This window comes from Delphinapterus leucas, chromosome 6 (assembly GCF_059928025.1).
Source record: "Delphinapterus leucas isolate spDelLeu-1000000601 "Yukka" chromosome 6, BTC_Dleu_Yukka2, whole genome shotgun sequence".
Classification (NCBI taxonomy): domain Eukaryota; kingdom Metazoa; phylum Chordata; class Mammalia; order Artiodactyla; family Monodontidae; genus Delphinapterus; species Delphinapterus leucas.
In genome coordinates, this window is record NC_143134.1 from 104,323,611 (window position 1) to 104,338,445 (window position 14,835).

Consider the following 14,835-nt stretch of genomic DNA (forward strand, 5'->3'; position numbering starts at 1 on the left):
CTGACATTTGCTAGTACATCCAGTTGTTGAGTGCCTCTTCTGTAGGGGGTTGTTTCTGAGACACAAAAGTCTACAGCTGGTGCACAACCCCATGCACATGCCTCTTGCCCAGACTTCCTTGTCCACAATATCCCAATCTTAATCCTTTCAGGCCTCTTGCCAACCAACCAAGCCATTTGCCACTAGTCGGGAATCCTTGTAGGCCCTTATCTCAGACCACCTGTCACTTCCTGTCAAGTGGATGGCCAAATATAGTGCCGCAGACCTTTACCACTACCTTTACTACTGTTGTTCAAAGATGCTTTCCTTTCCAGCTAAAAACACTTAGGGATGAAGGTTGAAAATAGGTGAAAATAATTGTTTGTTTAATTACATAAAGAAGGCTGTTTGGGGAATCCCGTGGCAGTCCAGTGGTTAGGATGCTGAGCTTCCACTGCAGCGGGACGGGGACACAGGTTTGATCCCTGGTCAGGGAGCTAAGATCCCGCAAGCTGTGCAGCGTGGCCAAAAAAACAAAACAAAACCCCAAACAAACAGAAAAAAGAAGGCTGTTTTTAGCATTAATATTTTTATGTTCTTTTTGTCTTCTCAAGGGACCCTCCCTCAAGAGCGATACGTTCTCTGGAAACAGTTGGGGTAATAAAAAAAAAAGGGAAGTTCTTAAAACTTTAATTACTCCTCCTCCTACTTGTACTATAATCTCATGTTAGAAATCCTAACATCGGCCAAAGTACATCATTTCTAATCCCATAGTTCACCCTTGACAGAAGGAAGCCATAAGGCTTTATGGTGTCTTCATTTATCACCAGAAAATGATAACCATTCTCTCTGGTATGCATTAGTGAAGTGTGGGATGAGCGAGGAGTATACTTTTCTTATGTAAACCTAGAGAAGCGTTGTTGTGAATACAGATTTGCTTTCAGATAATAAACTTTAGGAAAGAGAATATGGACATGTATTATCTCCAAACCATACTTACATGTATTTCCATGTACCTCCAGGAATTCCTGTTTGAAAATCATTGCCCGGGTCTAATTTTACATGCATGTGCTAATTTATAGGCAAACATAGTCAGGACTTTTTACCTTAACATCTGCCCCACCTCTTATCCTAAAACTCAGAATGGCTTCATCTGTTTGCTTTCTGCTTCGATTATGATTCATATTTGTCCTCCAGTTTCATGTACTGTTGTGGGTTGAATTGTGGTCCCCCAAAATATATGTCTATGTTCAAACCCCTGAAACCTGTGAATATTACTTTATTTGGAAAAAAGGTCTTTGCAGATACAAGTTAGGGTCTTGGGGTGAAATCACCCTGGACTACCCAGGTGGGCCCTAAATCCAAATGCCCTGATAAGAGACAGAAGAGGAGAAGATAAACACAGAAGAGAAGAGGTAGAAGATAGTCACATGGAGATAGAGGCAGAGATTGGAATGATGCAGCCAAAAGGAATGCTGACAGCCACCGGAAGTTGGAAAGGTGAGGAAGGATTCTCCTGTAGAGGCTCCAAAAGGAATGTGGCCCTGCCGACATCTTGATTTAAGACTTCTGGCCTGCAGAACTGAGAGACAATAAATTTCTGTTGTTTTTAAGCCATGCAGTTTCTGGTAATTTGTTACATCAGCCCTAGAAAATGAAAATGCATATCTTTGGCTTCCTATGTCCATATTCTGCCCAATAATGGGCTCTACCCTATGGCATAGGCCCTTGTGTATGCTGTCATCGCAAAATTCATACAAGGTTTGTCATCAGAGCCCTACAGATTTATTTTTGTCTACCTTTTTATTGTGAAAGTTTTTGCATAATTTTAGATGTATTTGTTTTGTAATCCTGGTCCTGCCCTTAAAAGCTGGGTAACCATGGATGAGTTAGATAACCTTAGCACCTTAATTTCTACACTATTTAATTTAGCAACCAACAAATGTTAGTTTTCCTTCCTGTAAATCTAATCTAAAAGCTGCAATTTTTAAAAGGGATCTTCACTGATAAAATGGTTATACCCAATATTACTTGTTCCTTTGTTTTAGGTTTATTCCTTTTCTATCGTTTTTCCAATTTTTGCAGTGATTTGAAGAGCCATGCCATTATAATTCTATCAGTAGTTATAATAAAACTTTTCCAAAACTCTAAAATTTGTGTTTATCCAATAGTGGTTATGATCTTGGATGGCCTCGGACTGCAGCCGCTTGAAGCAGGGCTTCAGTTCCCGGCTAGAGATTGAGGTCGGGCAGCGGCACTGAGAGCACTGAATCCTAGCCACTAGGCCAGTGGCCAGTGACAAGGCCCTGGCTCTTCAGCTCTGCAGGATAGAATTCCCACAAAGATGAAAAGCAATGAAAGGAGTAAAGGGTTATTAGGAGGAAAAGGAGTACGGGTGGACAGAAAAACGAGTGGGCTTAGAGAAAGAGTTGCACCCTTGTGATAGTTTAGGGGGCATTTCTTCCTGGTTTCCTTTGGCCAATCATCTTGCTTTACCTGGTCTGAGTCCATATTTGGTATATCTCAGGGTCCTCCCACGTGTGCACATGCATCTCTTAGGCAAGATGGATTCTAGCAAAGAGGCCTATGGGTAGGTTGACATCATCTACTATGCTATGGCGCTCACCCCCCTTTTTGACCTTCAAGGAGCCTTTCTGCTCATGTGTAGTCAGGAAGGTCTACTTGACCTTGAGAATGAGAAATATTTGGTCTCTTATCTGGGCAGGGCTTAGCTTCTCCTCCCTTCTGCTATTTTGGAGTATCTGTCCACGGTGGGGGCGAACTCCAAGCTGCTCAGCCTGGGGCCCATCTATCTCCTGCCTCAGTTATGGAAGGATCTGAAGAAAACCTCAGATTTGTGTGCCCAGTTCCTGTCTTCTGGAAAACTACCACAAGACGGCATGCAATTATTCCCTTCTGGAATTTAATTTTGTGTATGTTATGAGGTATTTTTCCGAATAAATAGCCAGTTATCCCAATATCACTTATTGAATAGTCCATTCTTTCTCTGTTTTGAGATATTATTATTATTTCTTTTTTGCGGTACGTGGGCCTCTCACTGTTGTGGCCTCTCCCGTTGTGGAGCACAGGCTCCGGACGCGCAGGCCCAGCGGCCATGGCTCACGGGCCCAGCCGCTGCGCGACATGTGGGATCCTCCCGGACCAGGGCACAAACCCATGTCCCCTGCATCAGCAGGCGTACTCTCAACCACTGCGCCACCAGGGAAGCCCTAAATTTCATTTTTAAATCCCACTGAGTGACAAGGATGCCAAGACAATTAAATGCCAAGACAATTAAAAGAACAGTCTTTTCAACAAAGGTGCTGAGAATACTGAATATTCACATGAAAAAGAATGATGTTGGACCCATACTTCACACCATATATTAAAAAGTTACCTCAAAAGGGATGGATCACAGACCTAAAAGAGCTAAAACTGTAAAACTCTTAGAAGAAAATATGTAAATCTTCACAACCTTGGGTTATAACAAGAGGAAACACAATAAAAGAAAAATAGGTAAACTGGACTACATTAAAATTGAAACTTTTTGTGCTTCAAAGAACATCATCAAGAAGTGAAAAGACAATCAACAGAATGGGAGAAAATATTTGCAAATTAGATATATAAGGGTCCAGTATCCAGAATATATAAAGAACTCTTAAAATTCAACAATAAAAAGATAAATAACCTAATTTAAAATGCCTGAAGAATCCAAATAGACATTTCCTCAAAGAAAATATACATATATATTTATGTATATGTATATAAATATATATATATTGTTATGTATATATATATCTATCTCACAGAAAAAAACAAGTATTGACAATGACAGGGGAAAATAAGAACACTCATATGTTGCTGATGGGACTGAAAACTGGTACAGCTGCTTTAGAAAATAGTCTGGCATTTCCTCAAAAGTTTAAACACAGAGTTAACATAAGACTCAACAATTTCACTTCCTGGTATACATGTGCAAGAGAACTGAAAACATGACATTACAAAAATTTATATGTGGAAGTTCATAGCAGCATTATTCACAATAACAAAACAGTGGAAACAACCCAAATGTCCGTCAATTGATGAACAGATTACAAAATGTGGTATACACATACAATGAAATGTTATTTAGCCATAAAGAGAAATGAAGTAGTGATGTGTGCCACAACATGGACAAACCTTGAAAACATAATGCTAAGTGAAAGCCAGCCACAAAAGACCACATATTCTGTGATTTTATTGAAATAAAAAAGCCAGAAGAGACAAATCCTCAGAAAAAGAAAGTAGATGAGTAGTTCCAGGAGCTGGAGGGAGAAGAGCAATGGAGAGTCACTGCTAATAGGTATGGGTTTCTTTTTGGGGTAATGAAAATATTCTGAAATTAGATAGTGGTGGCAGTCACACAACTCTGTGAATATGTTAATATCTGAATTGTACTTTGAAAAATTGGATTATGTGGTATGAGAACTATATCTCAATAAAGCTGTAATTTTTAAAAACTCTACTGAGATTTTGATTCAAGCTTGCAAATCAAAGATAAATTTAAAACAAACTGACATCTTTATACAATTTTTCTAATCGTGCCTCTTCATTTATTATAATATTCTATGTCCTTTAGAAACAAATTTATCCTATAATCATCTCTTGGAATTTTTTTTTATTCCTGGCATTTTTAGATTTTTTTTTTTTGGTCAATACTGTGACTGTCACTTTTTTCCATTATATTTTTAATTTCTTTTATTTAAGAAAGCTTTTTATTTGGGCATTGTTGATAATATATATGTGCCCTACTAGCTGGATTTTCTAGCTACCAAATATATCATCTCATGATGTCAGGATTTTTTCTCTTCCTTTTAAATATTACTGGCTCAGAATTTTGTCTCTTATTGAATTACCTGAGACCTGTAGAACATTGCTAAGAGTGCTGACATTAAGCATCACTTGTCTTGTTCCTGCTTCTGATAAGAACATTCTAGTTATATGCAGTGTTTGGTAGGTTTCTGGTAAATATCTCTTATCAATTTAAGGAAGTTTCCTTCTATTCCTAACTTTAAAACAATGCCAATGACTGTAGAATATTGCCAAATCCTTTTACTGAATCTAGTATAATACAGTCTTTCTTTATTAATGTACGTTTCTCCTTTTGAACTAGTCTGGAAGTGCTATGACAAATATCAGTATTAATTTTACTAAACTGCTAGATTTCACTTGTTAATGATTGAATTAGAAAATTAAACTTCCCTTTTATCTGTATTTATATTTCTTTCCTTACTCCTAGATATTGTGTTTTCTCCTTTCTTTCCCATTATCCTACTTGCTAGAATTTATATATTGACTTATCAGATGTACTTTTTGTACTTAGTTTATTAATGTATTCTTTTATCTTTATTAATGCATTCCTTTTTTATTCTTTGGGCTTAAATTATTATTTGGTTGCCTATCTTTTCAAATTGAAAATTTATGTTCCAGTTTTATTATTTTCTAATAATTGCATTTTTTCTGTTTGGATTTATTCTTTAACACAAAACTTACTTAGAAAACTATTTTTAATTTCTAAATAATTTTGTGGTGCTATTTTCAGTTGTTGTTCTTTTCTTTTATCTCACTGTGGTAAAAAATATATAAATAAACAGGGAAGGTTTGAATATTTCCCTCAGGGAGAACTTGTTGAAATTTTCTTTGTAGCCATATATATAGTCCATTAAAAAAATATATTCCAGGACTTTCCTGGTGGTGCAGTGGTTAAGAATCTGCCTGCCAATGCAGGGGACACGGGTTCGAGCCCTGGTCCGGGAAGATACCACATGCTGCGGAACAACTAAGCCCGCAAGCCACAATTACTGAGCCGGCATTCCACAACTACTGAAGCCCACGCGCCTACAGCCAGTGCTCCGCAACAAGAGAAGCCACCACAATGAGAAGCTCATGCACCACAACGAAGAGTAGCCCCTGCTCGCTGCAGCTAGAGAAAGCCTGTGAGTAGCAACAAAGACCCAACGCAGCCAAAAATATAAATTAAAAAAAAATTTTTTTAATTCCATGAATACTGGAAAATAATGCATATTATCTCTGTGGGGAAAGCATTCTTATCTATGGCTTAATTAAACTTGTCAAAATTTAAAATTCAAACCCTCTATAAAGGTGTTACTTTAATATTTAAAAATAAGATAAGAATTACTAAAAAGATTATATATAAACAATTTTTATCATCTATCTAAAACTTCTGTGTATCTGAAAAGGCTTTAATTATAAGCAAATATATACATTGGTAATAAATTATCTCTAAAATTAATTTTCTAAATGTCTTTAAAAGACAAATTTCAGTTTTAGAGATGACTGTTTCCATTATAAATTTTTATATCAATGATAACACATTTTTCAGGTGAATTACAAGAACGGTGTTTCTTCTCAGTACAAACACTATAATATTGAGTAAATGAGTATTTTACCTCAAGTTTTTCTTGCATAACAATCTTAAGAGATTTTTACTACTGTGAGTGCTCAGGGTTAAGGGATGACCTATGGCTGCAGGTTTTCCCACATTCATTACTCTGATAAGGTTTCTCCACTGTATGTGTTCGCTTATGTTTAGTAAGGGCTGAGCTTAAGCCGAAGGTTTTCCCACTTCATTACACTGGTAGGGTTTCTCTTCTGTATGAGTTCTCTGATGTCGAATTAGTGATGTTCTATAGTAAAATAGTTTTTGACATTCATTACATTGATAGGGTTTCACACCAGAATGTATTTTTAGATGTTCAGTAAGGTGTGCACTTTGGCTGAAAGTTTTTCCACATTCCTTACAAACATAAGGTTTCTCTCCAGTGTGAGTTCTCTGGTGTTCAGTAAGATGTGCACTCCGATTAAAGACCTTTCCACATTCATTACACTCATAGGGTTTCTCTCCAGTATGAATTCTCTGATGTTGAATGAAGGCTGGGGTATGGCTGAAGGCTTTTCCACATTCATTACATTTGTAGGGTTTTTCTCCTGTGTGAGTTCTCTGATGTCGGATTAGTGATGAGCTGTGGCAAAAAACTTTCCTACATTCCTTACACTGGTAGGATTTCTCCCCAGAATGAACGCCTTGATGTTCTATAAGATGTGTGCTTCGGCTGAAGGTTTTCCCACATTCAACACATGCATATGGTTTCTTTCCAGTGTGAATTCTGTGATGCTGAGTAAGGGCTGAAATATGGCTGAAAGCCTTCCCACATTCATTACAAGGATAGGGTTTTTCTCCAGTATGTATTCTCTCATGATTTCTAAGGGATGACCTATGACTAAAGGCTTTTTCACATTCATTACACTCATAAGGTTTCTCCCCAGTATGGACTCTTTGATGTTGAATAAGGTTAGTGCTCTGACTAAAAGCTCTTCCACATTCATTACATTCATAAGGTTTCTCTCCAGTATGAATTCTCTGATGTTGAATGAAGGCTGGATTATGGCTGAAAGTTTTTCCACATTCATTACATTTGTAGGGCTTTTCTCCTGTGTGAGTTCTCTGATGTCGGATTAGTGATGAGCTGTGGCAAAAAACTTTCCTACATTTCTTACACTGGTAGGATTTCTCCCCAGAATGAACGCCTTGATGTTCTATAAGATGTGTGCTCCGGCTGAAGGTTTTCCCACATTCAACACATGCATATGGTTTCTTTCCAGTGTGAATTCTGTGATGTTGAGTAAGGGCTGAAATATGGCTGAAAACTTTTCCACATTCATTACAAGGATAGGGTTTTTCTCCACTATGTATTCTCTCATGATTTCTAAGGGATGACCTATGACTAAAAGCTTTTTCACATTTATTACACTTATAAGGTTTCTCCCCAGTATGGACTCTTTGATGTTGAATAAGGTTAGTGCTCTGACTAAAAGCTTTCCCACATTCATTACATTCATAAGGTTTCTCTCCAGTATGTATTCTTTGATGTTGAATAAGACTAGTGTTTCGGCTGAAGGATTTATCACATAGTTTACATTTACATTTCTCTCTCATACAAATTTTCTCAGATTCCATTAGTACTGAATTATGGGTTTACATTTAAATTGTTTCCAGAATAAGGTTTGAGGTACAAATGCATCCTTTCTTATATTTAAAATTATTTTTCATTTATAAGTTGCATTTAAAAAAAATCTATTGAAGCAGAATTATGTTTTAAGCTCCACTTGTGTCATAATTATGAGGTCTTTATCTTCTAGAAACTCTCAGTTGTTTAAAAGATTTGAGCTGAGATTTAATATTTCCCTCAAACTGTTATATTCATGATCTTCCTCTTGAATTATTTTTCCCTTATAATTTAATTTTATTTGTGTTTCTCAAATTGGTTATTGAATTCCAATTCTTCTAATGTGTAGAACCATCATTTGAAAAATGTTCTAACATCATGCCATGACACTATTTGTTTTTCAGAAGCTTTCTGCTTTGGAATTAATGCTCGGACTTTGGATATAATATTCAGGATTAAGCAGAAGACAATATTTCTTCCCTCTGGAATATAAAGGGGAAAACAAAGCTCACTCATCAGTTACAGAAAAATATATAATAAAAATAAACCACTGCTGATAAAACAAAAGATTATACAGTATCAGTTCTGATTAATATGGAAGTTTAAAGAAGGAAAGGATTAATATAGATAAGTGTGGTAAAAGAAATGATAGCACTGAGACAAAATTCATAGTATAATTAAAAATAAAGATATAAAAAGTACATGACATGACAAAGAGTCAATGATACTAGTTCAAATATATGTCTTTGGAAAGCAGAGGAAAAAATAAGAAAGGAAAAATGAAATGGAATCATATAATAACAAATTCTGACCAACAGAGAAATGTCATGTAGTAGGAGAGAGAAAAATTGAAGTTTTCTGTCATAGTAGCAACACGATAAATGTGTGATGTTTTAGATGAAGTGCTTGTTAATTTCATCTAAAATGGATAATAGGGGACTTCCCTGGTGGCGCAGTGGTTAAGAATCCATCTGCTAATGCAGGGGACACGGGTTCAATCTCTGGTCCGGGAAGATCCCACGTGCCGCAGACCAACTAAGCCCACGTGTCACAACTTCTGAGCCTGTGTGCCACAACTACTGAAGCCCATGTGCCTAAAGCCCATGCTCCACAACAAGAGAAGCCACTGCAATGAGAATCTCATGCACTGCAACAAAGGGTAGCCCCCACTCACCACAACTAGAGAAAGACCACACACAACAATGAAGACCCAACGTGGCCAAAGATAAATTAAAACAAAAATAAATAAATAAAATGGATAATAGAATAAGGCTATCAAATTCAGCAAGAAAGTATAATATAAATGACATGGGCCTGGATTAGGATAATACAAAAGAATTTAGTATAGGAGTAAATCTAAAACATAAAAAGGAAGAAAGAAACAGAAATATACTAACATTGATCATGAGGAATTTTTACAAAATGAGATTCATAAAGATACTTGGTTTCTAGCCAAGAAAGCTGGAAGTAATAGTGGTACATCCCCTAAGTGGTACTTAAAGGAACTAATAGTACCAATAATACTGGTACAAATTATAGAAATACTGAAGAAGGAAAAAGAGGCTACTTAGAGAAATTTGGTGATTTCACTTTTTACCATATTGAGTTTAAAGTGATTTAAAGTGAAGTGGGACATTCAAGTAGCAATACACTCTAAGCATGGAAAGTATGGGGAACTCAAATGAGATATGTGAGCTGAAAAAATATATCAGGGAATTAATGACATGGAAGGACTATTTTTGAGGATATCAGAATGCATGGTTCTTTGGGATAAAAAATAAACAAGTAAAATATAAACCTTAAAAGACATGCATTTGTGTTAGGGAGGAAGTGAAACTAATGAAAAAGCACTTGGAAAGAGATTAAAACAGAAAATAATCTAGCGATGTCACACAAGCAAAGACAAAATATCAAATGCAGCTGAAAGTCTGAATATGGAAAGGACTAAGAACAGATCTCTATCAAGAAAGAATTCAGGATTCAGGGGTCTCTTCAAAATAATTTTAGGAGAAAAATAGATGATAAGAGTCTAACTTCAAAGATTAAAGTTGAATAGAATTGAGGCTGTTAGGTATGAGCATGAAAAGTTTGATAATGAAAGCAGAGAATAAAATTAAAAGGTAAATAAAAGAGCATTGTTACAGAAGATGTTCTTTCAAAAGTAAGGAAAACTTTTTTTAAAATAAATTTATTTATTTTATTTATTTATTTTTGGCTGTGTTGGGTCTTTGTTGCTGCATGCAGGCTTTCTCTAGTTGCGGTGAGCGGGGGCTACTCTTCTTTGTGGTGCGCGGGCTTCTCCTTGAGGTGGCTTCTCTTGTTGTGCAGCACGGGCTCTAGGCGCGGGCTGCAGTAGTTGTGGCATGCAGGATCAGAAGTTGTGGCTCACGGGCTCTAGAGCACAGGCTCAGTAGTTGTGGTGCATGGGCCTAGTTGCTCCATGGCATGTGGGATCTTCTAGGACCAGGGATCGAACCAGTGTCCCCTGCATTGGCAGGCGGATTCTCAACCACTGCACCACCAGGGAAACCCAGAAAAACTTTTGATATCTAAAATTCAAAGAGGGAGACACTGAATTATGAAATAATCATTAAATCAAGGTCCTAAAACAAGTAGAAAATAATGGAGTCTGGGGTACAAATACAGAAATTCATTAATAAATGAAAGAGGGGGGCTTCCCTGATGGCACAGTGGTTGAGAGTCCACCTGCCGATGCAGGGGAAACGGGTTCGTGCCCCATTCCAGGAAGATCCCACATGCCGCGGAGCAGCTGGGCCCGTGAGCCATGGCCGCTGAGCCTGCGCGTCCGGAGCCTGTGCTCCGCGACGGAAGAGGCCACAACACTGAGAGGCCCGCGTACCACAATAAATAAATAAATAAATAAATGAAAGAGGTTATCCCTCCCTCTGAGATCACAAAGATATGTGAGAAGATGGATAAACATACGTAGAAATGAAGTTGAATGTTGCTCCCACTGGGTGAACTCTGTTTTATACACAGATAAGAGGGGGCTCTGCACAGTGCACACTAACCAGCATTTCCAAATCTACCACCTAGTACCAATATCATTGGTACCACCACCACAATGGACAGATGAACTATTATTTACAAGGATTTCTTGCGACTTGCTTGTTAGTTATCTGATTCTTTCTTGGCTAAGTGTCTTATGACATTTCTCCATTTTTTCCTCGGTTATCTATTAATATGGTTCTTCCTACTTAGAAGATAATATCTGATTTGAAAAGCTGATGCTCGGAATCTTGGTGAAGGATATGGGCTTGGGTGTTTATGATGGCTCTCAAAATTGTGTCCTAAATTATCTTCAGGAACTATGAAATATAGGAATGTTGATGCTGCTAAGGCAACATAATAAAGTTATCTACGTACAATGTTTTGAAGAAAAGAGCAATCATCTGTTTAATAATAAAAGAAATATCTTGTCTCCATGCACAAATAAAATTTTAAGATCTCTGGTCCCTAAACTCAAAGCCCAGCTCAGATAAACACTTGTAAATCCCATAATCCCACACATTTTGACGTTTGAGGAAAAAGTCATGGCAGTCTCTAGTAATTGCAAAGCTATACTTAACCCATGAGACAAGGCTCCTGCAGTTGTTATCACTTATAGTATCTGACAGTGGTTTGATTCTTTTCATTACCACAAGGTAAAGTCCACTGGCACACCCTTCAATGCCACTGGTCCCCAGAACAGCAAACAAATACCTTCTAAGGGATCATTCATGCAACTATACTTATGAAAGAAACAGTAAAGCTAATAACTCAAAATGACAAAGTAGAGGGCTAGGAAGTTGTTCAAAGAGAGTTCAGGGTTCTAAAGTTCTAAATTCAAGAGTGGCCAAAAGTACTTATTTGGTTCCTACTATGTATCTGTTGAGAGTATACAGAAGCACTGAAGTTTCCCTACAAAAACACTGAAAATAAGAAATTATCTATCTATCTATCAACTATAAAAGATCAATCAAAAGTAAAGTGATGGGGCTTCCCTGGTGGCGCAGTGGTTGAGAGTCCGCCTGCCAATGCAGGGAACATGGGTTTGTGCCCCGGTCCGGGAAGATCCCACATGCCGCGGAGCGGCTGGGCCCGTGAGCCATGGCCGCTGAGCCTGCGCGTCCGGAGCCTGTGCTCCGCAACGGGAGAGGCCACAGCAGGGAGAGGCCCGCGTACCACAAAAACAAACAAACAACAAAAAAGGTAAAGTGATGGTAACAGAACATAGAAAAAAGAGGTGTTAGAGATACAAAAAATGGTAGGCTCCTCCTATTCACACAAAACCTGGAAGAAAAGAGACTAGCACCAAATACTAGCTAGATCTGTTTATCTCAGTAAGCAGGTAGAGTTTATTGTGGGGCTAGAACTAATATGATACCTTTATCTAAGAGCTTTACATATTTGCATCACACCATTAACTCCCTTTGGTATAACTGCACACTTGCCAAGCAAAATTAGGATTAGAATTTTGTTTCCTTTTTTTTTCTTTCTTGCCAGACAACATAAAAATATGAATTCCTTGGTAGTTCTGGATCTCAATGTAATATAAATCCACTTTCCGTTTAACTCATCGGTCATTTGTAAACTTACATGGTTAAATCTATCTCTACACTAACTTCAAGTTTCTGAAACTGCAAATATGAGGATCAGACCATAGATGATAAGGAATTCACCAAGATAAGTGCCACAGTGAGATACCTCAGATGTCAAACAGCTAATCAACTTACCCAGAAAACGCTGATATCACTGTCTGTCATATTTCACACTGCAATATAACTTCCCTTGTGCTACCCTCTTTAGGTAATAGGACAGATAAAACAGATACAAGATTTGATATTAAAAGATATGTCCTCTACTTGGAAAGAAAAGTTTAATGGAGACTTGGGAGGAGCTTGAAAACAAAACAAGCAAAAGAACGCTCTAGAGGAGTAATAAACTGACGCTGAGGATACACAGCCACTTTTCACCTAGAGGACCTAAATTCTTACCAATTCTGGCTGAGAATCCAAGACTGATGCCTCACAGAAGGCCACTCAAGAAGGGCAAAGGAACCAGTATAGATTTTGGCATTTACAACTGGCTAAAGTAACGTTCAGGATGGAAGGGACCTCAAACACATGACCAAATTCTTCTTCTTCTTCTTCCTTTTTTGCCACGGCATGTGGCATGCGAGATCTTAATTCCCCGACCAGGGATCAAACCCACGACCCCTTCAGTGGAAGCACAGAGTCTTAACTACTGGACAGCCAGGGAAGCCCCGACATGACCAGATTCTTCCCAAAGAATCTGAATTTTTAAGCTGTATGGGGTGGGGCTCTGGAGAGCTAGGCTGAAAACCTCTGAATGTCAGAAGTAAATCTCCCACAATTTTTCAGGACTGAGGAGACAAAGAGCTGCCACATTTTCAATTGAGGGCCACATCCTAGGAAAAGAAGCAACCAAGAGGTAAAATAAATCGTATCAAAACTGCAACCCAGCACTAACTCAGCTTGGCTGAGATGATCCTATCTACTTTAAAGAGAAAAAAAGAGAACTCTTCCTGGTGAAAGATGATATCAGCTTGAACCTCTATGGTGCTTTTATCATGACAACAAGCACATAATCAAAATTTAGTAAACAGGGCTTCCATTGTGGCGCAGTGGTTAAGAATCTGCCTGCCAATGCAAGGGACACAGGTTCAAGCTCTGGCCCAGGAAGATCCCACATGCCGCGGAGCAACTAAGCCCGTGAGCCACAACTACTGAGCTGGCACTCCACAACTACTGAAGCCCGCATGTCTAGAGCCCACGCTCCGCAACAAGAGAAGCCACCGCAGTGAGAAGCCCGCACACCACAACGAAGAGTAGCCCCCCACCCACCGCAACTAGAAAAAGCCCGTGCGCAGCAATGAAGACCCAACACAGCCAAAAATTAATTAATTAATTTTTTAAAAAAGAAAAGGAAACAAAGGTGGATCTATTAAAAAAACCAACAACACTTAGTAAACATACAAAGTGTTAGTACCACTGACCAATATCAAGAGAAAACAAAATAGAAGGATAGACAAAGTAGAAAAAAGAATGAAAAAGTTTAACAGCAATTTGGAATCAACCAAAAGGAATCAAATAAGCATTTAGAACAGAATACCTGAAATTAAAAACTCAATTGGATGGGTAAAACAACAGATTGGGCTAAGGGAAAGATCAATAAAAATAAGCAAATTGAAGAACAGAGGTTTAAAAAAAAGACTAAGGATAATTTTAAAAAGGATTAGAAAATATCATAGCCAAGAGGAGTCTAAAAAGAAATGATGACTAAATATAACATGATATCTTGGACAGGATCTTAGAAATAAAAAAAGACATTAGGTTAAAAAACTGAGTTAATTTGAATAAAGTACAGACTTTAGTTAAAAATAATGTATCAACCTTCATTCATTAATTGTGACAATGTACCAAACTAATGTAAGATGTTAATTGGGAAAACTGGCTGTGAAATATAGGGAACACTCTGTACCATCTTTGCAACTTTTTTGTAAATCTAAAACTATTGTAAAATAAAAAGTTTATCAAAGAAAACAAAAAGTTATCCCATTGTATTTCAGTTAATCTCCTGTTTCACCTGTTTTTCTTTTGACCATTATTTAGTCTTATTTTATGTTTTATTTCCTGATGATGCAGTTTACATAGTTCTTTTCATATATCTTTTCATATAAGCTTATCTCTTTTAAAAAAAAGGATTAGAGAGAATTCCCTAGCAGTCTAGTGATTAGGACTCCAGCTTTCACTCATGGGGCCCAGGTTTGATCCCTGGTAGGGGAACTAAGATCTCACAGGCACCAATAAAAAAAAGGATTGGAGCA

At 37.6% G+C, this 14,835-nt stretch overlaps 1 protein-coding gene across 1 annotated transcript in view; it reads right to left on the reverse strand.

The window, feature by feature from the left end:
• Window positions 1–6,318: 6,318 nt before the first annotated feature.
• Window positions 6,319–14,835, reverse strand: part of LOC111177364 (uncharacterized) — a 34,778-nt gene continuing 26,261 nt past the window's right edge. Inside the window, 2 exon segments of the mRNA XM_089913608.1 lie at window positions 6,319–6,601; window positions 6,604–7,908. Coding sequence (XP_089769734.1) covers window positions 6,468–6,601; window positions 6,604–7,908 — 1,439 coding nt within the window. The 3' untranslated portion in view covers window positions 6,319–6,467.